The 24,334-nt window shown below is 45.3% G+C and overlaps 1 protein-coding gene across 16 annotated transcripts in view; it reads right to left on the minus strand.

The window, feature by feature from the left end:
* CADPS (calcium dependent secretion activator) overlaps nt 1-24,334 on the minus strand; it is a 431,306-nt gene that overhangs the window by 168,071 nt on the left and 238,901 nt on the right. For all 16 annotated transcript variants that reach the window (XM_080926838.1, XM_080926837.1, XM_080926846.1 and 13 more), the window contains exons 7-8: nt 6,384-6,495; nt 2,078-2,217 (exon numbers count right to left, since the gene is read on the minus strand). In XM_080926838.1, the coding sequence (XP_080782964.1) occupies nt 2,078-2,217; nt 6,384-6,495 (252 nt within the window). The remainder of the gene's footprint in view (nt 1-2,077; nt 2,218-6,383; nt 6,496-24,334) is intronic.

Consider the following 24,334-nt stretch of genomic DNA (forward strand, 5'->3'; position numbering starts at 1 on the left):
TGTGAGGATGGTGCTTCTGTCTGCTCACTTCCTATGCCCAGCTGCCCCCATTTCTCTTTCCCTCCCTTCATCCTGCTTCCTGTGATAGATATTTACTTACTGTTTCTGACTCAATGCTGTGCTAACGATGGAGGATATTTCCTCGAATACTACAGGAACCTGATAATCCTCAACTCCTCTTATTGAGAAACCAAGACTCTGTAGCGTGGAGGGAGAAGGGATATTGGAGAAAATATACTTTGTATTTCTAAGAAATGTACCAGGAGGGTGATAGGAAGAAGGAAAGTCTGACCTCAGAAACATGCCCTTGTGTATGCCTGTAGTATGTTTGTGTTGACACACTTGTGTGTGAAAGTATCGTGTGTGTGTATGTGTGTGTGTGTGTGTGTGTGTGTGTGTGTATGTATTTGTAAGAGGCATCTTCCTCAATTGCTTTCTGCCTTATTTTTTTGAGACAGTGTTTCACATTGAATTTGGAGCTCACCCAACTGACTAGGCCAGCTGACCATTAAGCTTCAGGAAACCACCTGCCTCTGCTTGCTCTGTGTTGAGATTATTGCCGGGTGCTGTGCACGTAATAGTTTCTGTGGAGCCACAGTCTGCCAAATTATCTTTTAAGATGTGATCATGCTTGCAAAGCAAAGCAAGCTATCAAAGTCATGCTTGCATAGTAAGCACTTTATTGACAGGGCCACTTTCTCAATACAACTTCTTTTCTTTTTCTTTTTTTTTTTTTTGGACATGGTTTGAGCAATCAGCCCAGGTTGGCTTTGAACTTGTGCCATAGCCATATGATAAGATATCAAATAAAATAAGAAAAACCTGGCTGGACTAGTGATGGCTGAGTATGGATTAAGTGTTAAGTAGCTGGTAACCTTCCTCACAGGCTTCTCACACTCCAATCCCACCTCTCCCTTTGGGAATAGCCTGGTTTCAATAATATGATGTGTAACTTCTACAAGCCTAAGCCTAAGGCATGGGTAGTGTTCAGGAAGTGATGTCCAGCTTGTGAGCAGCCTCTGAAAGGCATCATAGCCAGCCACTGACCACATGACTTGGGCTCTGCTATTCTGCAAGAATGTCCACTTCCTGTCCTGGGTGTTGTACTTCAAGCAGGCGTCTTTTCCACTGACTCCTATTGCTGGCTATCACTTGGCACCAGGCTTCTACCTTCCTAGACCTTCAGGCTATGTGTGAAATCTGGGTTTCCAAGGGGGTGGAGGAAAGTTTCCTAGTCACTCGAGGGTCATGGAGAATGACAGCCAGTCGACAAATGGTGCCGACAGAGCATCTGACAGAGTCCAGTTCCTTCTGCTGTCTAGACTCTTCCCTCTTTACAATTATACTGGCCTGCTCTTCTGCAAAGGATCATATATTAAAAGATAATTTAGCAGGCAGTGGCTCCACAGAAAAGTAGTTATTAGCAAGCCTTTTCGTTAAAAAAATGCTTTGTTCTGTAAAGTGAAACCACATTTCTCTATTTGTTTTGCTATGTCAGAAGCCACTCAACTTTGCCGTTCCTGCAAACCTTCACAGGATGAAGGCTGCACACCCTCCATTTTGGGGAGTTACTGCTGCCGTCAACCTCACATCACCTTTGACCTCGTTGAGGCACTTGCTTAAACCTCCGGAAGGTGGCTGTCCACACAGGTGAGAGGAGCCACTCCTGGAGGTCTCTGGCAGGAACACACAAACACACAACCCAGAAGACCTCTCCAAGCACAGAACCCAGCATGCTGTGTTCAGAGTCTAACTGTTTGGGAGGAGTCTGCTTGGAGGGAGCAAGGAGTTATCCTCTTGACGGTATAAATGGAGATGCAATGACTGTAGACAGCCTATGGGAACTGTCAGCACCATGCGCTTTAATCGCTGCAAGTAGGTACCTCCCAGCTCCATCCACAGTTCTCCGAATCCCTTTGGGTTTTGCTTAATTCATTTCTGCACTTCTAGATATCCAAAAACTGAGCCTTATACATGCCAAGCAAGTGATCTGTCCCAAGGTATGTCCTCCTCTTCTGTTCTACTGCTGTCTCTAGAAATGAATGTGCACGTATCTCAGATTGGAAAAAACACTTACCCAGAGTGCTTCATGTTTTGAGGCTTATCCATTCGGACAGCAAGTTTGATTTTGAGGTCTTGATCGGGGCAGTTTTTGGAGACTGTCATTTTGTGCCACTCAGATTGTTTGGGGCTGTTTGGGGTGGGATGGAGGATAACCTATAAGGAGAAAGCATACATTTTTTTTTTTTGTCAGAAGACAGAAGCAATACACAGTCATGCTTTTTTGAATTCAACAGGGATGTGGAGACATGCAATCATTAGCCCATGTTCCATTGCTGAGACTACTCTGTGGACTGTGGGTGGCTGAGATCACACAGTCACATATGGGAAAATACCCTCTGGCTAAGTCAGTAGGAGTAAGGAGGGTGATGTCATGGTAATGCCATACCCTACCTTGGTTCTTCTAAGATTCAGAAGTAGTAGGGGTAACCTAAGCGAGAGAACATTGTCCACCCACATTAGCCATGTCAGCCACTCGAAAAGAAATGTATGTTTGTAACAGACAGCTCTTAGCTACTCCTTCCCTTTCCAGCTTCTACAAATTTCACACCTCAAAGCCTGTGGCGGGGTTGAGAGGAGACAGAATAGCGGGAAATGAGAGGCATAAATGTGGAGAAGTCTACGTCATGTCCCACGTGGATCAGGGGCCAGTAACAAGTGGACTGAGATTTTTCTCTTCCAGCTCCTCACTGTGCTTTCGGTGGAAGAAGCTCCAAGTAACCTCCGCTCTGCAAAAATGCCTCTTGGCAGCAAGTCAGACACACTTTGCTGTGGTGTGCTGTCTTGAATTTTAGGGTTTGGAGGGCGGGGCAAAACTCAGATGCTACCGAGGGTCCATCACACTCCACTGCTGGAAAGTAGTTTGCATCAAATGGCCCGATAACACCACACTGGAATTTTATGTTGTATTTGTTACTTGATGTATGAGGAACCTACAGGTGATGTAAAGACTATGAAAAGACGTGTGCATACGGGATGGAGCACCCGGGATCTGCAGGGCCTCCCTGTAGCAGCCCCAGAGGTGGCTGCGTGACAGTGGCATTAGTAATGGTGTTGCTCAGCTATCTTTAGGGAGAGGTGCAGGGCTTCATTACCCCATGCCTGCCATCCTGACTGACAGCGTGTTCTCTGCCTGCGATGTTTACCTGGCTTTGAACTGAAGGCACAGTGATACTAGGCCAGGGTATGGTCCTAGCATTTCCTTGCTATTTGCCAGGATTCAGCTCGCTAATGGAATCTGCAAGCTAGTTCTGAGTGTGCTGTCTCCGAGCCATCTTTCCAGCGCTAGAGAATTCTCTGAAACATTTTTAAAATGATGTTTATTTATAATTTATTTATATGCATGTATAAATATGTGACTGTGTGTTCTACAATATGTATAGTGTGTGTATGTATGTGCAGTATGTATGTATGTATGTATGTGTAGTGTATGTGTATGAGTATATAGTGTGTGAGTATGTGTTTGTATAGAGTGTGTGTAGTGTGTGTAGATAGTGTGTTTATATGTGTATATACAGTGTATGTATGTGTAGTGTGTGTATATGTGTGGGTAGCATGTTAATGTGTGTATGTATGTACGTATAGTGTGTGTGTATAGTGTGTGTATACTGTGTATATTTGCATGTAGCATGTATAATGTGTGTGTGTGTGTGTGTGTGTGTGTGTGAGTGTGTGTGTGTGAGGGTATGTGTGTGTATATATAGGTCAGAGGAAAAAGTGCAGAAGTCAGTTCTCTCTCCCCCTCTTTGGGTCCTGATGATTGACCTTGAGTTATCAGGCTTGGGGGCAAGGTCTTTGCCATCTCACTGGTCTCTGAAGTGGATTTTTGCAACTAGTGGTATCTTTGCCCTTGTTTGGAGACAGAGGGAAGGGAGGGAGGTATCCATCTAGCTGTGTTCCCAGTCAGTCTGGTGAGAGAGGGTCAGGAGGAGCAAGCTGGTTAGAGCACCATGACCAGGCCTTCTGTCCCTGCTTGCCTGCTAGATGGTGTCCATTCAAACTGCAGATGGCCACCCCACAAAACCTTCTCCTGGTTCCCTTGTAGTCACTCCCTAGTGAGGCCTCTGCAAGGTGAATGGAGAGATGGGGGTCCAGTGGTTCTTCCATTTCCACCGCAGCCCCCACCATGCTCGAGATGGGCTAGAGTTCTTCCTGTGTGTCAGCACCTTGGGAGGATGAGGGCCCTTCTGGATGTGTGAGAGTCACAGGGTGACTTGTCACCTCACCTGGGCAGCCCAGGCTGCTGACTGAGCACTCTGTGTTCTTAGCTGAAGCAACATATGTTGTGTTTGGATGTGTGGATGTGAACTGGCAGCCACAACCCACCCCTTCAGGAGGCTGCGCATCAGCCACCAGGGCTTCTTCTCCCAGAGTTGGTGCAGGGACAGCCTGCTGGGACTACCATGCCCCGACTTTTTACCAGGGTGATCTCTGGCCTGTGCTATCTCCCTCTACCCATCTATTTGCTTTTCTGAAGAAAGGCAGCCCCACTTCACAGAGAGACCACCGCTGCTGTGTGCTTTCTTGCCAGGACTCAGGCAGAGTGCTTCCCACCCCTCATCCCATCTTCTGGCTTTCATGCCCGTGCCCTGTAATGTTTCAGGTTAATGATTTATGCCTGACTTTACTCCTGTTTACCCTGAGTGCAGCCCTAACAATCAGAACCAGCAGGCCTGCCACTGTGACTGTTCTATTAAGAGAGGGAACATACTCATATATAATCTTATATACCATGATCTGAGTCTTTTGTACATTTAGATAGGGTTCCTTTGGTTAAAACTGTAGGAAAATGTGCAAATCCCTCCCACACAGACATGCTGAAGGCTGGAGCTGGGAGTAAAGGCAGGCCTGGGTGGTGACAGCCTCTTCCTACCCTCAAGGAATTCTTTATTCTTTTAAGAGTATAGTAAAAAAAAAAAAACCAATTCATTTATTTTTTTAAAATTTGATGTACATGAAACGTAAAACAGGTGAATAAATGAAACATGGCTGAAGGAATGAAGCTAAGCCCAGGCCCTTGGAGGAAGGCTCTGCCCAGCATGGTAGAATGGACTCATTAGAGGGGTGTATATGGTCTACTGAATGGCTGAACTTGAAAAAGATGCTGCTGCCTTCAGAGCTACTGTCTACAGAGGGCACGAGCCCCACAGGACATGGACAGTCAGCAGAGGGCCAGGCTGACCTGCCCGAAGGAGTAGAGAGTTCCTGAAGCAGGAAGAAAAAGGGAGTGTTTGGCACCCAGATGCAAGCATCTGCGTGGAGAGCAGCGATTCTAAGCCTCCATCAGAGCCCGCTCTACTTCCTTCCCGGCAGGGCCAATGCAGTGTGCAGATGACTGCTAAGATGTCCACATTCCTCTTCTGACAGGTTATGTTGTCCCCATCTTCTTCCAAGTACTGCCTTGGGGACGCTTATGAAGTCCCTGGAGGGCTGAGCCTAATAACATCCCTGGGTCAGCATCCCAGGGACTGGTAATTGGGGTTACTGTGCTCACAGTGCCTCAGTAACAGCATGGATGGGGTGGGTACGTTCAGGGCTGAACGGGAACACCCTATAGCCCGCCTGCTTCTATTATCTTCTGTGATATCGGCATATATATATATATATATATATATATATATATATATATATATATACACATGTATGTATGAGAACAAAACAAACAACCTGTTTACAGTCAACTCTGTCTACACCTAACTCTGTGTGACATCTTAGAGCATAGCATTGTGAACCTGTTTCCAGGGCAGTAAAGAGGACTTTACTTGAGTTCTTTAATGAATCAGTCAGTTGGTTCACTAATACCCAGGCTTGTGGGTCTGCCTCCAGCAGCAGGTCTTGAACCCGCCATTTACATAATGTTCTTCACATTGAGGTAATCAGAATACTTCAATGATTTATATTCTGAATGTCCACATTAAAACATGGATTCATTTCTTCTTGTTCCTCTTTTATCTTATTATGTTGATTTTACTGTTGCCAGGAAGTTAGGTAGTTTAATTCCAATGGATTTCACATTAAGCTAGTCAGTGGCGTTCCACATCTTTGCTATAAATAAAGCCCCAGTGTGTGGCTGAGGAGTCTCCCCAGTCTGTCTTCTGAATCACACTTGTGCCCAGAGATTTTGGAGCAGACCCTGTGGTTCAGACAGGTTGAGAGACTGGCTCAAGGTCTCACAGCTAATAGAGTATAATCCAGCATGTAAGCATGTAACCCCAAATGTGGGCCCCTTGTACTTGCAGCACTGTTTCTTCATGACTTTGGGGCAGGAAGATCAACACAGATACCCCATCTGTCTGGTGGCCCTTGCCGTAGGGAGCACTCACCCGCCCGAGTTCCTTGTCTTCCAAGGCCAGGACACCAGTGCTCTCTGTGAATAACTTCACTTTAACCGCGGGCAGCGCGTGGGTTGTGGAGAAGTCGCCTTGAGTGCCCCAGCTGTGGAGAGAAGGTCAGAGTCAGTGTAGACAGTCGCCTCTCAGGAACGGGTAGCCCTTCCCTGGCTTCCCCAGGAAGAGCAAACATAGGGTTAACCCAACGCATCGCATCACAGACTGTCACACCCACTCCCAGTGCCCCCAAAGCTGCCAGAGCAACAGAAAGTGTTGATTAACTTGTGAGATGAAAACGAGGCTTCCCAGAGTGCCTTGCAGTCAGCACTGGAGGAAATCAGTTTCCCAGTGCGGCTCCCTTCTCAGCAAACAGCCCCCAAGCATTCGCCAGCCTTTCATCTCCGCCCTGGAATGCCCACTCACGGACAATGGAATTTTGGACCCTGAGACTGGGCTAGCTCCTGGCTTTACAGAGAGACTTCAGCAGTCATGGGACACAGGTTGGAGCTACTCTCCAGAAAATGTGGAAAACAGGACTGAGTGGAGCTCTGGCACCAAGAAGGTCTGCAAGATGGAAGGCCAGACATACTGGGTGCTCTTCCCTGTTCAGGGCTCGTAGCCAAGTCTCAGCTCAAGAAGATAATCTGGTTTACCCAGGTGGTGGAGCGAAGGGTGTGGCTTGCACCGGGGCGTGGCCTCTCAGCTGTGGTTTCTTTACTCACCTGTCATCATTCTCAGAGACCACCCTCCTCCCTGCCTCCATCCATTATGTAGCTGCAAATAGAGTACCTTGTGGACTGCCACCACATGTACTGAGCCTCCCCTACCCTTAGAAGTCACTCCAAGCATTGTTCCAAGGCACAACCCTGACCCTTCCCTGGGATGTCCTTCTCACCAGCTCCCTTCATGGGCCTTCTGCCTTTGCCACCTCTGGCCTGCCTGTTACCTGCCTGGTTTTCTCTGGTGGCAATGTTTCTTTCTTCGAACCTTTTCAGGTGGGAGAGCATGCCTTCTGATCTCAGTCTAAGCTGGGGCATTCCAAGCCCCAGATGAAGTTAACTAACTCAGCCCTGCTTGCTTGAGACTTGTCTGCTGCTCATTTATCTCTCAGCCCTTACAACTTAGCATGGTGCTTCATACAGAGGAGGCATGGAATAAATATTTTTGAACAAATAATATCAAATATATGTTCTTTTGCAGGGCCAGGGTATAGTACTTACAGACAACAGCTTTCATCTACAGATTGTTTTTGCATTATGTAACCAATTTCCCATCCTGCCAGGCATTTGTTACAATCTGATTTTAATGGCTACAGTGTTACATTGTATAAATACATAGAAACTTATGCAACTATTAGTCGATTATAGCAAGCAAGTTGGATGGAGGGTACTTAAAGAATTTACCTCTGATTATTTCCTAGGGACAAAGACCTAGATGGGAGATGTTTCTTCATTAGGAAACACACTTATCATTTATGTTTAGTAGTAAACACACTCAAGGTCTGTGATACTTTATTGTGGCATCTTTGCTGGGGCAGAGTCTCCCACCCCCGGTCTTTATGAAGGTGCTGGGAGCCACAGCTGGAAACTCCGCAACTGGAAGCTCCTGGTTGGATGTGTGGCTTTGCTATTTTGTTGAAACCTGTTTATTCTGTTCCATCTCATACCAACCTGTATCCTACTTTTTAGGCGGTTCATGGAAAGACAGCAACCATCCTAAATCTGGAGTTGATTATAAACCAAGGGCATTATTCTAACTTTGCACAGGGCATTGCTTTTATGGCCTGTTTGGCAATTATTGTTTAATTAGCATTCTTTAAAATGATTTCTATATTTTTGTTTCATGTGTGTGAGTGCTTTGCCTGCATGTAAGCATGTGTACAACAGATGTGCTTGGGGTGTACAGAAGCCAGAAGAGGGGATTGGATCCTCTGGAACTGAGTTAAGGTTGGTTGTGAGCTGTCACCTGAGTGCTGGGAAGTGAACCTGGGTCCTCTGCAAGAACAATTAGCATTCTAAAATGATGAGCTATCTCTTTAGCCCGCATGAGCATTTGTTTGACCATTAGGGCACTTCATGCTTTGCTCTGCGTCTTCTGTCTGCTTTTGTTTCTTCTTTCATAAAACTGTAGAAACACGGCTGTTAGTCTAGGCTTTGTACTTCACGAAGCAAACTCCATGCAATAAACTAAGAGGAACAGGTTGCCTAGGAGGAGTGGGCAAATCACCAGAATAATGAAAAGGAAGGACCTGGGTCTAGGAGATAGATGGATGTGAATCCAGTCAGGACAGGCACAGAAGTATCAGGGAGAAGGTACAGGTGGGTCTGAGATGGAACAAAACAAACAGGTTTCAACAAAATGGCAAAGCTATACACATCCAACCAGGAGCTTCCTGCTGTCGTTCCAGTATTCATAAAGACCTGGGGTGGGAGACTCTGCCCCAGCAAAGATGCTGTAATAAAGTGAACCAGAATAATCCTGTTCAAAGCCTGGCTGAGTCACATATAAAGTGTAGGGTCTGGGATGAGCTAACATCCAAGTACATCAAGTCTCTCCGATGTAAAGTAAGTTCATCCCACCATAATCATAATTATATCTTCAGGCTTGAGACATAATGAGATTCCAGTAAATCCTGACTCTCTTTCCATTCCCAAAGTAGGGAAATGTGGTTACAGTAGTGCATACCTATAGTGTACCGTACTTATCAAGCAAGAGCATCATGGCTATTCCAACTCCACCAAATAACTAAGAAAACTTTCACCTCAGCTGACATTCCACATACAAGAAGACTCAAGATAAAGTTCGTTCCTTTGCAAGATCCCAGTAAGTTCCCTTCAATGTCATGTGATGGGGATGCTGCCTACGCTGCCAGGCCCAGCTTGTCTGATGCTTCACTGGAGAGATTTCCTGACTTATTTAGCAGAGACTGACTCTGAACTCATTATACAAGAATGCCCTGCCTAAGGCCCACCCCTCCTCCTCTTGCCTCAGGTCCCTCCTGTTCTTGCTGCTCTTTTCTGGACTGGGGATTGAACGAGAGTCTCCCATATGCTGAGCAAATATTATACCACTGAGCTAGAGCCCAAATTGTTTCTTTACTTTTAATTTTGTCACCGATTCCCCACTGATTTGCTCTGTCTGGCAATGACATCACTTGGGGCCAGGGTGGTCTTTGGCCCTGAGAAGCGTTTCCTGCTTTAGCCTTACCAGGATATGGATTTCAAGCCTGTGCAGCTGGGCAGCCTGGGCCTTAGGGATATCCTGGGAGGTTTAGTAGAAAGCAACCCAGTTTGCCTGGACTCCTGAAGATCCCCAAGGAAGGCTTGCTCATTGGTCTGTAAGATGGCTCAGACTGGGGGCAGTGTGGTGCTTCAGCTACCCAGAAGCTGAATAACTAGATGTTAGAGTCAGAGTCGACTGCTTTCCTACTGGGAGTTTGGGCTTATACCAAGTAGTCAGGTCACAGATGAACCCTAATTTATCTCCCAGACTTTAAAAATAGTAACCCAGGCCAGTGAAGCAGGCAAAATAAAAGAGATTTTATTCTAATCAAGACTAGCTACATGATCTTCAGGGAGAAATCACTCACACAGATGTGCACACACACACACACACACACACACACACACACAGAAAGAGAGAGAGGGGGGAGGGGGATCCACAGACAGAGACACAAGCACACTTAGGCACATATACACACATACACATACAGGCATACATTCATACAGACAGACAGACAGACAGACACAGACACAGACACACACACACACACACACACAGAGAGAGAGAGAGAGAGAGAGAGAGAGAGAGAGAGAGAGAGAGAGAGAGAGAGAGAGAGGAGGGAGATCCAGAGACACATGCACACATAGACACATAGACACATACACATACAGACACACACAGACACACATTCATACAGAGAGATAGACATAAACACACACACACACACACACACACACACACACACACACACACACCCCTAAACATATTTAAAATGGTGTGAAAACATCAGGGATTTTTCTTTTCTTCAGTACTTCCTTGAAGAATTTCATTTCCCAAGCGAATGAACAAAGTCATTTTCAGACAAAGTCACCATAAACTACTGCAAGATGGCCACAGAAGACTAAAGCAAAGTGGACCCTTCCTGAGCAAAGGCCTCTGAGGACGCCCTGCTCCAGGCCACTGAAGCCAGCACCGAGCGAGTCTCCCTGGGATGGTGAATGACTGTGCAGTGGTGTAGGCTATGCAAGGTTGTTGACAGGGAACTTCTGTGCTGCCTGAAGGACTGGGTTCAGTGAAGGCTACTGCAGGCTCCTTTCTATCAAGGATGCTTAATTCTCAGACTACACCTCTCTCCCGTGGATGACAGAACATTATGAGAATGTCTACTCTGTCTTTTTCCAGCTTGGGCAGGAGCTGGCTCCTTTATCATAGCTGGAACCCAGACGGTTCCATGCTAGGCGTGGTACCTATTTTAGAAGCATTATGAGTTATATTTACATCTTTTAAAAAACCTGCTAGCTATTCTGTGAGATGTCTACACTTAAGAACCCATAGATACATGGATTCTGTAATGCATGCATTCCATGTAAAGTAAATGGCAGTCTACTTATGGTGGTGTCCCTTCCTCCTCATTCCATCAGTACACTCTTAGGCACTGTAATCAATTTCTCCTGCAACTCTGGGGAAGCTCTGTTTTGAGACTCCTGGGATTCTGGAGTCACCTTGAAGTGACTCAGTTTCCTTTTTTGAAACTATGGGTTCATAAATGTAGACATTTTGCAGAATAGCTAATAGGCTTTTAGGAAAAGATAATATGCAGATATAACCCATTAAGGCTTCTATACAGATATCATACCTAGCATGGAGCCATCTGAGCACCAATTATGATAAAGGAGCTTTATAATAAAGGAGTTCTTGCCTGTGCTGGAAAGACAAAGAGTAGACATTTTCACACTTCACCCCCAGAGCACAGAGGTGTAGGAAGGGTCTGAGAATTAATCCTTCTTGATAGGAGAGAGCCGGCAGGAGCCTCCACTGGCTAAAGTGATTCACCTTCACTGAGCTGTAACTTTGGATTTATTGCCCATGTTTAATGTGCTTTTCTACAGTGCTACATTTGACACATATACAAATTATCTGGTGGGGATGCGTCATGAACTTTTGTGTTTTGGTGGACCACACATCAATAAGTGAATCTATTTCTCCTCGTTGTGTTTTCTCTGCCCCTTTCTCTTGCTGTGCGATTGATAGTGGCTGCTAAGATGAAAACCTCCTTTTCAAAGCTTCGCAGAATGGGAACACTACTGTGTTCTTATTTGGAAAGACCTAAGGCTGATAATATTTATCAAGCCAAGGTTGAGAAGGTTAACTGATTGACAGCCATCTGCACACAAGGGAGATAAAAACCCAATGGGTAAGGTGTCCTTTCTCTGAGATTTTATCACCAGTGACACCATAGTCACCTGTTCAGTTAGAATGCAAAAACAATAAACAAAGCCACCAATCACAGAGGGCTTATGTTTGCCAAGACCCTTGGCTTAGTCCTGTGAATGGATCAGCTCTCATTCTGACAGCTCACCCCAGTTACATTGCAATTGTAACTGCAATGGAGAAAGTCACACTTGAGGAGGTTGTATAACTGGACCAGGATCCCAGGACACTTCCAATAGGGGATTTAAACTCTTGAGGTTTAGATCTCAAATCCCCGGTATTGAACCCAGAGGCCTTTATCTCTCAGGTACTACTGATGCAGTAATGCCCCATGGTCTGTCATTTACCTCTGTGTAACTGTCTTCCTCTCCACACACTCAGGTGTTAGGGGGCAAGTGACATTTTCAGTGCACTGTACTTCCTGCACCAAGAAAAGTAGTAAGTCAGCTACTACAAATAAATCCTTGATTATTAACTAGAAAGGGAGGGGCAGCAGGCTGGGAACTATCACACTGTAGGTTTAGGGGCTGTAGAGATGAGGCAGGAGGGAACCTGCAGTAGCCTTTTTTGCCTGGGTCTTCATCTCATGCAGGAGACGGCCATGTTTTGGAGCACAGTGACTCTAAGTGCATGTGATGTCAGGCAACATGCAGAACACAGCATATGACAGGTCTCTGGGGAGCCAGGCTTCGAAGCTTGTAGGTCCAACAGTGGTTGGCTTACAAAGCTAAAGGCTGGAAGGAACGTGGATATCAGTGACAATAAGGTTAGAAAGTGCCACCAGAACATAATGAAGACTATAGAAAACTCATCACCTGTAGCTGTACCTCCAACTATGAAGACATGTGTGCTGGGTCACCTTCTTAAATCCTTCTGCAAGGAGGCACAAGAGTCTAACTTGGAGGACAACCAAGTTGAGTAATTCCCAAGTTTCACAGCTTAGGGTCGGTGACTAATTAACCCTTATTTGGGAAGTGATTTCTAAGTGTCCACCACAGGTAAATCAACACCGAATCAGGTGCTGCTAGGTCTAGCGCCAGTAGGCTACTTCCCCCTGGGTGCCACACTCATCTTGGGGAGAGCTCAAATGCAGATTCCATTGAGATTCTATTTTACTATAGACAGAAGGGTATCAACACCAGCAAAGAGCAGCAGCCAGTGAGAACTGGGGGATGTAGGACTCCTGTACAGTGTCACTTAGAATGTAAGTTAGTATAGACCCTAGAAAAACCAGTGTTGGGCATCCTCCAAACAAACATCACATGACCCAGTGTGGCGTAGCTGAAGGACATCAAGTCCTCAATGTAGAGATGTTTTACACATCCATGTTTATTTCTGTACTGTTCAGAGTAGCCAAGATGTGGAGCCAGCCTACATTCCTTTAGCAAAATCACATAGCGGAATTCTAGGTCAGTCATAAATAAATGAAATTATGTCACTTGGAGAAAAATGGATAGAATGGAGATTATCATGTAAAGTAAAATACCTCAAGGTCAGACAGATGAATACTATACTTCTCTCAAAATACGTGTGAGTGTGTGTCTGTTGGTGAGGGGGAAGAGAGAGAGAGAGAGAGAGAGAGAGAGAGAGAGAGAGAGAGGAAAGTAGAAGCTAGAAGAGCTAAAAGGTGGAAGGTCCTCACACTTGCCAAGCTTTTACATTTGTAAATGGTTGAATACACTGAATTAGGAATACTATTTTGTGATACATGAGAACTCCATTGACGCACAACAGTTGCCTTAGCATGCGCCTGTGCCTTAGCATGCGCCTGTGCCTTAGCATGCGCCTGTGCCTTAGCATGTGCCTGTGCCTTAGCATGCGCCTGTGCCTTAGCATGCGCCTGTGCCTTAGCATGCGCCTGTGCTTATTCACTACATGGTGCCAAGGCTCCTGTTGTTCCACAGTTACGTAGCTATGACTCAGGTCACATGGCCCACGAGCCTGAAATATGTCCTCTTGGACAAGCCCTGTTATAAAGGGTGGAATTGCCTTCCCACCAGTGGAACTATGTTCACCCACAAGATGAACTCTAAATGAACACTTGGCAGGACAGCTCAGTCCACGCTGAGCAAATCTACCATCCTGTATTCTTCACGGAGCCCTTCTGAGCACTCAGAACGCACTGGAAGATCAGGCTGTGGGACTCAGTGTCAGCTGGGTAAGTGTGAGGACCCGGATTTGGATCCAGGTAAAAAGCTGAGCACGCCCCCCTCCCCCCCCAAGCACATGTACCGGTAATAAGTTCCAGAAATTCGAGAAGGGGGTGGAGATGGGAAATAGCTGGAACTTGCTGGCTAGCCAGCCTAGCAGAAAACATCCAGCCAGTTCAGTAAGAGACCCTGACTCATGGGAACAAGGCAGAAAGTAATGGAGCAGGACACACTTCATCTTTCTCTGGCCTCCACATGCACACACGGCACATTTCAGACACATGGTACCCAAACGCGGCTTCGGACCGACTTGATCCTGTGGACTCACGTGACCATACTACATTATTACTAATATCTAGCAAGAAGCCTGAGTAGCAGACAACTCATATTTCAGGGGGCAGGAGTGACCCCAAAGTCACAGCACATTACTTCTGCAAATGTCCTGTGCGGTGCCACTGCTTTGAAAATGGACACTTTGATCTAGGAAGAAAGGCAGTGCGGGGTGGGGAGGGCTCCTAGTGAAGCAACCTCTTACTATGTGTTTGCCAAGAGCATCTGCTCCGTCTCAGCCACATCTCTGTTTACTATTTAAAGCCTCTTATTTGCAGAAGCCTCTTTGGACCATATGTTATCAACAAATGTTGCTAATCAAATACACACAGTAATTTTCATTAGAATTTTCCCCCCATGAACAATAACAAAAATCCCCACATTTGCCACAAAGGGAATATACCTCCCCAAATGACAGCAAACATTTGCCACAAACCTTTGACAACAGTAATATTTATGAATGCACATGGAAGCCAAGAACATACCCACGTCAGGCATTTAAAGACCCTTGGGGAACTGGATTCTGTGCAGTTTGGTGTGGGGGCTCGGGTGGGGGTGGGGCAATGTCATTAGTTGCCATGGTGATGCTCAGCATAAGGCCATAATTCATGCCACAGAGATTGGATTTTACTTATTTGAGTATATGACTCACGTGGGCTGGGTGTTAAATCAGTGTAGCTCGTAAAATTAGCTGGGCTTTAACAGGAGAGAAGTATCATTTTGAGGAATAAAAGTACCCTGATCCTGTTGCTAAGAGGGAGAGTTAGTAACTGCCTAGAGGCAGCTGCATTGCGGTCTTTTGGCCTGCCTATTGTGTGATAACTTACTCCAAGCAAATCAAGCCATCACTGTCCTGTGTGGACTTACTGAGATTTGGGTCCTTTGGTGTACTAGGGAAGCTAATCCTAATCTACATGGAGAAGAGGAGAGTTCTGTGGAAACCAGGCTGTTGGGAGATGCAAAAATGAAAGCTGTTGCTTGCCTCTTTGGCATTTTCCTTGCAGGGTCTCCTTTCTCAGGATCTGAGACCCACCCACTGTATCCAAGTATCAGTGTGAACTTGGTTCATTCACCTCTGTTATTCTAAGACTTTCCCCCGGCTTAGCCAATCAGATCGTGTCAATTCAACTCCCTCCCCCAGACTTCTTGTGTACAGCACAAGTCTGCTCATTGCTAGGAAGAGGAAAGCAGGGAAGGGGAGGCTGGGAGTGCTGGGTGGGGACAGGGCAGCAGAAGCCTCAACAGGACTCTGCTTACCAGCAGGGCCTAATTCTGGCCCCATTTTTCCTAGTCTCTTTGGGCTCCACTGAAGAGTGGCAAGGGCAAGGACTCTGGCTGATCCTTCATCTCGGAATTCCCAGGAGTGAGTGCAGTGCCTCTCATGGTGGCATCCCCACTGGCATCAGGAGTGGGACCTCAGTCACTGGTGGTAAATCCCCCAGTGAATATATGGGTAGGATGAAGGTAAGAGCAAAATATAACAATAGTCAGCTACCAGTTGGCATCCTTTGTCATAGGTGATGGAGTAAGAAAATCAATAAGCTTCCTAAAGGCAGAGAGTGAGTCCACCCTTCTCACTGTGGTGTGCTTATTTCCGAGCCCAGTGCAGAGGACTCATTGAATCAATGCCCATGTGACCGAGGCTGGAGGAGATAATCTGCAGAACACTGTAAATACAAGAGACCTCACGACCTCACTACGTTCTGCAAGCAGCAGAGGCCAGGGAGACAGAAGAGACAGCCACCTCCTTATGCATTCCTAACACTGGTTGTTTTCCTAGGATGGCTTTTGCAACCTGAGATCATGGCTATTGTCTCAAATTCCTAGAAACAACCCCGGAGACTTTATAGCTGCCGCTGCTTTGACTGGAATCTGCCTTTGGCATCTCTGTAGCATCCCGGAGTCCTAAGGCAACACAAAGTTCAGTCAGTAGCACATTAGCCAGCTTCCAGAGAGCATGACTTCCTGGGAATTACAAATGCACCTCTGTCAATCTGCTCTACCAAGCAAGGCAGGAAAAGTGAAAAGGAGGAGCAGAGCCCCAGGAATTTCTTCAGCCTCAGCCCTTGTTTACACATGAGGTGCACAGCCAGAAGGTCTTATCTATCATAAAGCAGACAAATTATTAACCCAGGCTCTCAGTTTCATGTCTAAGGTCATCTACCTTGGCTTCCCTACCTGCGGGCCCCACAGCTAAATGAGAGAAACACTTAGCACATATGTAAGACCTTATGCATAGGCATATGAACAAGTTCACAATTAAAGGTGGTTACCATTATGCATGGATTACAGGACCAAAAGGGCAGGATATGGAGTCTGGTGACCTGCGTTTGTACTTAGCTGTCTCGTTCTCTTGTATTGCCCACTTTTCTTCTCCGTCGTTTGAATAACGTTGCTTCACTTTGATCAATTATTCACTGAATCCAATCATTTTGGCTTGAGGTATCAGAGGGCTCAGTCTGTGGCTGTTTTGTCTTATGCACTTAAACAGGACATCATGGTGGCGAAAAGTATAGCAAAGGGGGTTTTTCTCTTCCTGGGGGAAGAGAAAGAACAGAGAGAGAGAGAGAGAGGAGAAAGAGATGGGGAGGGAGAGGAAGGAAAGGAAGAGAGGAAAGAGAGAGAGAGATGGATAAAGAGAGACCCCTAGAAAGCAAGCCCAGAGACCTACTTTCTCCAGCTACACTCTGTTTTCCAAGGTTTCTAGAACTGTCAAAACAGTGGCACCAGCTGGAAACAAGCATTGATCACACAAGCTGGTGGGGGAGGGGGATTTCATACTTAAGCCGTAACATCTGTAAAACAAGGGTGTTTATGGACCACCTCGACTTTCTCTTGTTAGGATTAGATGAGAAAATGCTTTCCAGATTTATTCTGAACAAAGCATCCATAACAAAGACTGTGGCAAAAATCAGTTGGTGGCATCTCAAAGATGTGTCATGAGCAAGTGCAAGAGGAAGCTGGCTAGAGACACGGAACAGCAATGTATGAGCTGACCTTACAAGTCTCCCCAAACCATCTGAGCTTCTGTTTCCCTCAAACAAAATAAATTTGGGGTTTGAAGTTACCCAAATCTTTATCAGTGAATGCAAGAGTGTGAGTCTTTGAGTCTTAGAACCATCTCCCCCTTTTTAAAGATGTCTACTCTGAGCACCTGAACGCACCTGCTTACCACCAACCCTCTTACCCATCTTTGATGGGTTTTCTGAAATAAATCTGGATAGATTAAGATTACTGTTCAGAAAAACTCACTCTTTCCTGGCTTTGCTAAAAGACACACTTCTTTCCTGATCCCTAAATGTCAGCTTTGTCCATCTGGCTGCTACCTTGTTCTCTTTCTGGCTACCCAGCCTCATCCATGCACTATGCCCTCGCCATTATCCATGTTGGCTTTCTTGGGCCAACAGAGACTCAGAAGATGTGATGCAAACATGGTCATTTAATGCACTTGAAAGCTGGACTTGTTTCCCTGTGTCCATTGCCACCATCAACATAGCTTCTTCCAGATAGCTGCTGGCCCCACAGACTGGGTTCAGAATAGATAATTTAGTGAAGATTTGGTCTCAACAGAAATCAAAGAGCCAAAGTCAGCCAGCTTCACAACCTGAAGTAGAGCAATCCAGCCAAACCTATCTTGGATCAATTGACTTCAATGAATTGAAAAATAAGCAAACGAGGATAATGATTATGTCATTGTAGTGGTTTGTTACATAGAAATAACTCATTGATACAGCCCTTTATCTGATACTTAATCATATCATCCTACGTGCTGACTGATCTTATGTCAACTTGACACACAAACTGAGTTATCGGAAAGGAGGAACCTCAGTTGAGAAAATATCACTATAGATCTGGCATTTTCTTAATTAGTGATTAGTGGAGGAGAGAACCCAGCCCATTGTGGGTGGAACCATACTTGGTCTGATGGTCCTGGCTTCTACAAAAAGTGAGCTGAGCAAACCAGTAAAAAGGACCTGTCATGGCCTTTGCATCCTTTCCTGCCTCCAGGATTCTTCTGTGCTTGAGTACCTGTCCTGACTCCCTTTGATGAATGGTTGTGATACGGAAGCATAAGCGGAACAAAACCTTTTATCCTCAAGGTGCTATGGTCATGGTGTTTCATCACAGCAATCCTAATTAAGACATCCTGTTTCCATTCTATGCTCTGTAGATTGGTCTGGGTTGCCTACATAAGAAAAACACATCTCACAGAATCCAGACACATTATAAGGTCCCTTCACTGTGATATGAATCTCTGGCATACACTCGAGGAACATCCACATCGACAATGTTGGATTCAAAATGACTTCTCTGTTTTGTAATGTGGTAGAGTTGACCATCCTGCACCCTGGCTACCCAGATAAGGTTGCCTCAAGTACTGTGGATGTTTCCTAATGACCAAGTGAATCGACAGCATGAGGGTTGAGGTAAACAACCAGGGTCTCTCAAATCTCAGGGTTCAGAGCTTACAAAGGAACCTAATCACCACAAAGGTATTCATGCCCAAACCTCCTACATGAAAGCAATAAACATAAAGCTAAGATCAGCATCACATATGTGACCCCAATTTATATCTGGTTTGGTCCAAGTAGAGGCCCAAGTAGAGGTAGATCTATAGAGACGAAGCTCTCAGGTGGTACAGAACTGGACTTTCAGGACTTTGGCTGATCTCAGAACATCCTGCCTCATTTCACGAGTCTTCCAAGTTGCCTCTGATGGAGGGGATTATGGCAGTCAACACAAGAAAAAAAGTCAACAAGCATTACTCATGCAAACTCTTAATATCCATGGTCTTGATTCTCAGTAAAGACACAGACTAAGAGATTGGACGGGAAAACAGGATCCATCTTTCTGCTGCATTCCAAAATTACATGACATCATTAAGTCCAGACCCCACCTTAGGGTAAAAGGGAGGAAGAAGATACTCCATGCAAATGGACACAGGACACAAGCCAGTGAAGCCATTTTAATATTGGAAAAAGTGACAGAACCCACATGTCTCAGTTGGTCAAAGATCAACCAAGGTTGTGCTTGATTCATGAAGCATGCCAAACAATTCCAGAGGGTGCCATGCCTAGAAAACAGTCAGACTGAGAAGAATATTTTGGCTACATATCATTTTCTGTCTCACAATATTGTGACCAACAGATCAGAGGAGGAGGAAGGGAGGAGAGAGGGAGGGAACGGAGAGGGAGCAGGACATGGTAAGTAAAAAAGTTATTGTTGGGAATTAAGATCCTGCCCACTAGCATTTTATCCCCTCCTTGCAAGAATTCCAGGCTAAAGCAGAAACTCTATGAGATTCTGTGCACCAGCCTATGGCTTCACCTCTTTTCTTATACGCCACTCGGAGCCACTTTCCCCTTACACCCCAGCTTCCTCTCCCCTGAGGAAACTCATGTGCCTTAAACATTTTTCTTTGTTGCCTAAAACTGTTCTAGCTCTCTCCAAGCTGAGTACCATAGCTTCAACTCCTGGCAGTCAGTTCATTATGAGCATTAAGATCAAGTTTAGTCTTCCCAGCAATTGCCCAAGAAAGCTCACACAGCTGTGGTCAGTACTGCCAGCACTTTAAGCAGAGGATGATAATCTTATTACCCATTATGATCATTTGTATATTTTTATTAATTTTTGCATCATTAATAACTCAATGTGTCTACCGTGAGAATTCAGAGCTGTTGGGCAGACCTCTTCTGCCTCCTTCTGCTTGTGTCAAGTCCAATGCTAATAATGTTGAGGGTGTGGAAGGCATCTCCTCAAGCCCTATCTGGGAGTGAGGGAATGAGAAAAAAATCCGAGAAAAGCGAGGTGAGTGGGGTCTGACTGATTATCTTCGCTCTGCTGTGGCAACGGGATTGCAGGACAGTTTGAAAGTTAGGCTTGACAGCACTATTTTCCACGGAGAATCACATTGTCATTCAAAGGTCCTGTCTAAGGGCCTTGGCTTAATAGGTCTACAGCAGTGAATCATATTACAGTGTGTCTGAAATGTGATTCTACATGTGTGCATCATGTCAACAAAAGCCCTGTCCTATAGACAGAATCCAGCACTACACACATCGTCTTCTTGACTCCCTGCAACAACATTGTGTTGTAGGCCTGACTGTTCTTTTACATGCTAATTAACATTTCTCAGTGTCATATTATGGATTATCATAATGCGTGGTCTGTATATTGTTATGAAGCTTAGATTTTATTAAAATGGAGTAAAATTGGACTCACTTCATAAGAAAAATGTGTTTTACTTAAATGTCCATTTACCACTAAAACAGTATCCCAAAGCGGTTGCTAAAGCAAGGAGCTAAGGAGCTGAAAGGGGTTGCAGCCTCATGGGAAGATAACAACAGTATCAACCAACCAAACTCTTCAAAACTCCCATGGAGTAAAACACCAACCTTTGTGAGCACTTTGAGAGACCCATTGACCCAGTTGCATATGTACCTGAAGACAGCAGTGTCTGGCATCAATGTGAGAAGAGGCTTTTGTTCCAGAGAGGGCACATTTTCCCAATGTAGGCGAATGACAAGGTGATGGGGAGGAGAGGGGGATCAGAAGGGAGTGCACCTTTGTGAAGGCAAATGGAGGGGGCTGAGTAAAGGGATAACATTTCAAATGTAAATACAGAGTATCTAAAACAGTAAAATCCTACAGAGGATTTTATGAAGCAGTAAACAGCATTTCTCCATGGCTTCTACTTACTGGGTTGGAGGCCAGGCTAGTTCGAGGTCTCAGGGACAGGGTAACCCCAGGGCTGCTCCAGGGTCAACATGGAGGTCAAAGAGGCACAAGTATGTGCTCCAGGCTGACTTCTTTCATCAACCACGGTGTTTCCTGGCATTTTTGGTGTGTATTTCTTTTGGTTCTGAGATGGGGCTTTTCATGCAACTTAAATCAAAACTCAGTCTTCTCCCATTCTTTCCTGTATCCAATCCTTTATTGATTTTGTCTATTTTATGATATTATTATGATAACCTGGTAACCCAGGGAAAGATGGACTATTACATCCTTAAGAAACATGGCTGACTTATCTACCATGTATAAGCTACACAATGAAGTTTAGAGGCAGTACATTACGTTTAACTCTCCTAGTTCATCTGAGAAACAGAGTAATTGGCCGAACAATTAAATCACTACGCAGAGTACCTAAACAGTTTAATATAGTCCCGGAAATGGCCCAAGGGTGCCTCTTGTTTGCTGATAAATGGGTGGTGGGGATAATAAGCCCTGTGGCTTAGAGGAGAGCAAGATGGATGCAGTGGTGGACAGTGTGGTAATCCATCACTAGGAGACAAACTCCAGTGGGTAGTAAGGGTGGATACAAGAGAAGCAATGAGCAGAGAAGGGAAATTTCACTAGATGTGCACCAGAAGTTTTCCAGGAAGCCCCTGAGAATCCTTCAGGGTTCTCCCTTTGCTTTTAGGATAAATCTCAAACTTTGCACTCAGGTTTTGAACCAGTAAATATGTATCAAATACCTCCTATACCTTACAGACACACTTGCCCGAATAGAACATATACGCTGGTACAAAAGCTTCAGAGTGGACTAAGCGTGCACCATTGGAACTATAATAGGAAAGAAGAGGTGCTATGGGGTAATAGAAGATCAATATATACACGAGGGGAAGAAATAAAACCTCAACGTTCTTAGCCACCGAAAACACCCAAATCAAAACCACATTGATTTTTTTTTTTAGAGTGGTAGAACCTCACTCTAGCAGAATGATAACTATTGAAGCAGCAAACCAAGAAGCTGAGAATGGGGTGGCGTATGGGAAGGAACCCTAATACGACAGTGGTAGGAATATTGTTTTTATAGCCAGCATGGAAATTAGTGTAGTTCTTCAAAAGACTAAAATCAGAACCCTGTTTCTGCATAAAGACCAGCATGGATCTTAGTCAACACATCACAGAAGTGGGCTAGAGAATGTCTCAGCAGTTAGGAGCACTGGCTGCCTTCCTAGACCCAGGTTTAAGTCCCAGCACCTACATGGCAGCTCACATAACACAGACGTATCTAAACTTCCATGACTGCTACATAGTGTTCACCATAGCCATCATATGGACTCTGTCTAGTCATCCATCAGACATGTATATGAACACACATACTTGCACATACACACACACATATACTATGCACACACATATATACACATACTTGCACATACACACTACATATGCATATGAACACACACGCACACACACACACACACACACACACACACACACACACACACACACACACACACCAGAAAGAGAAAGTAGACTGGCAGCAAGATGGGGACAGAGAGACAAGGGAGGTTCATGGATGAAGGTGTCAATATGAGCAAAATATATGATATACATTTATAAAGATGTCATAATGAAATCTTTCACTGTGTACCATGAATTCCTACTGTACTACAAAGGAAATGTATAATTCGGGAGCCAAAGAGATATCAGAATGAGGAAAGATTGCTTAGGATCCCCATGTTAGCACCTACATGTGGTATCAGCGGCCTTCTCAGAAGTGTTGGTGGCTGTGGAGGGAGGCCAGCTTAGACCCTGCACCCAGGGCAGAGGTCCAGGTCTGTGAGGGTGAATGAGCCACTAGTAGGCAGGCGGTTGGCCCAGGGAACTTGGTGAAGTATTCATGGACATTCCTGTCGGTGAAACATCCCAGGGATCTCTTGGGAACCACCTCTCCTTACTTTGCTCTGTGTGTGTTTTAGGTAAAGATGATCTCATTCTTGGACTGAAAGCTGGATATTTCTGATGCTGCATTTCCTACGCTCCTAATTCAGTTCCCTCAATAAGATCAGCTACAGGATGTCTACAATCGGGGGTAGAAGACTATTTCTGTCCGAGTCAGTATGACATTAAATGTGATCTATGAAGTGCTAGCAGTAACTGTCTTGCTTTCAAAGGACTGTGGGGACAACAGAGAGAACACAGCTGAGAGGAGAGAAACCTTTTGTGACATTATTGGCGCACAGCACTGATTCTCAACCTTCCTAATGCTGCCGCCCTTTTCTACAGATCCTGATGCGTGGTGAACCCCACTCCAACTACAGACTATTTCATTGTTGCTTCATAACAGCCATTTTGAATTATAATGCAAACATCTGGCTTGCTGGATAGTGGACTTCAAAGGGGTCTCGACCCACGGGTTGAGAACAAGCGGTGTGTGTAGCTCTCGCTATGCTTGTGGTCCTATGGTGGCCATTTCCATGACGGATGTAAAACAGGCCAGGACTGTGGATACTTTAGCTGTGCCGAAGGGGCTTCGGCAAGGTGGAGCTCTGTCTCTTCATTCTTGCTCTCACCCTTCAAGGTGTCACTGTCACATGCACACAAAACACAGCCAAAATTGCTGAATTATTTAGACATTGTTTTCTTTAAAAAAAAGTGTGTGTATATGTGTGTGTGTGTAGAGAGTGGGCGCAATCAACACAGTATGTGTCATCCGAGGACAATGTTGTGAGCTGGCTCCCTCCTTCCACTGTGGGCTACAGGTATTGACCTCAGGTCACCAGGTTTGTGTGGCACCCACGTCTACCTCCAAGCCACCTCACCACCCCTGGACATTTCTTAAAAGTGTTTAGTTAAGCACGGTCTCCCCAAGGTTCCTTTAGGCTCGTCACAGAGCAAAAACTACTTGGAAAATGTACTGGCACCCAACAAGCTACCACGCTAATGTCATTTCTTCTGAGTTTACGAGGAAGGGTCCCCGCTTCCGTCAGGTGACAGCCCACACTGATGTGCAAGGCTCTAAAATCTCTGAAATGCTGATGACCCGGGATGGCTTAACCTGAGAACCAGCAAACCAAGGGATTTGGGGAAAAATCTGTCTTATCGTCTGGTTTTGTTAAATTCAGTTTTTCTGTAGGTCTCCAAGCCTTTCGCTCACCGCCCTCTGCACACCCACGCTGCAGCACTGGAGCTCAGCGGTTATGACAAGCAAGCTTTGATTTTCAAAACTGAAGCATTTTCAACCTCCCCTTTACAGAAGTCTGCTGGTTCTCTGTTCTGTCAGCTCTATAGTTTGTGTAAGAC

Source organism: Micromys minutus (assembly GCF_963924665.1).
Source record: "Micromys minutus genome assembly, chromosome: 12".
NCBI classification, from domain to species: Eukaryota; Metazoa; Chordata; class Mammalia; order Rodentia; family Muridae; genus Micromys; species Micromys minutus.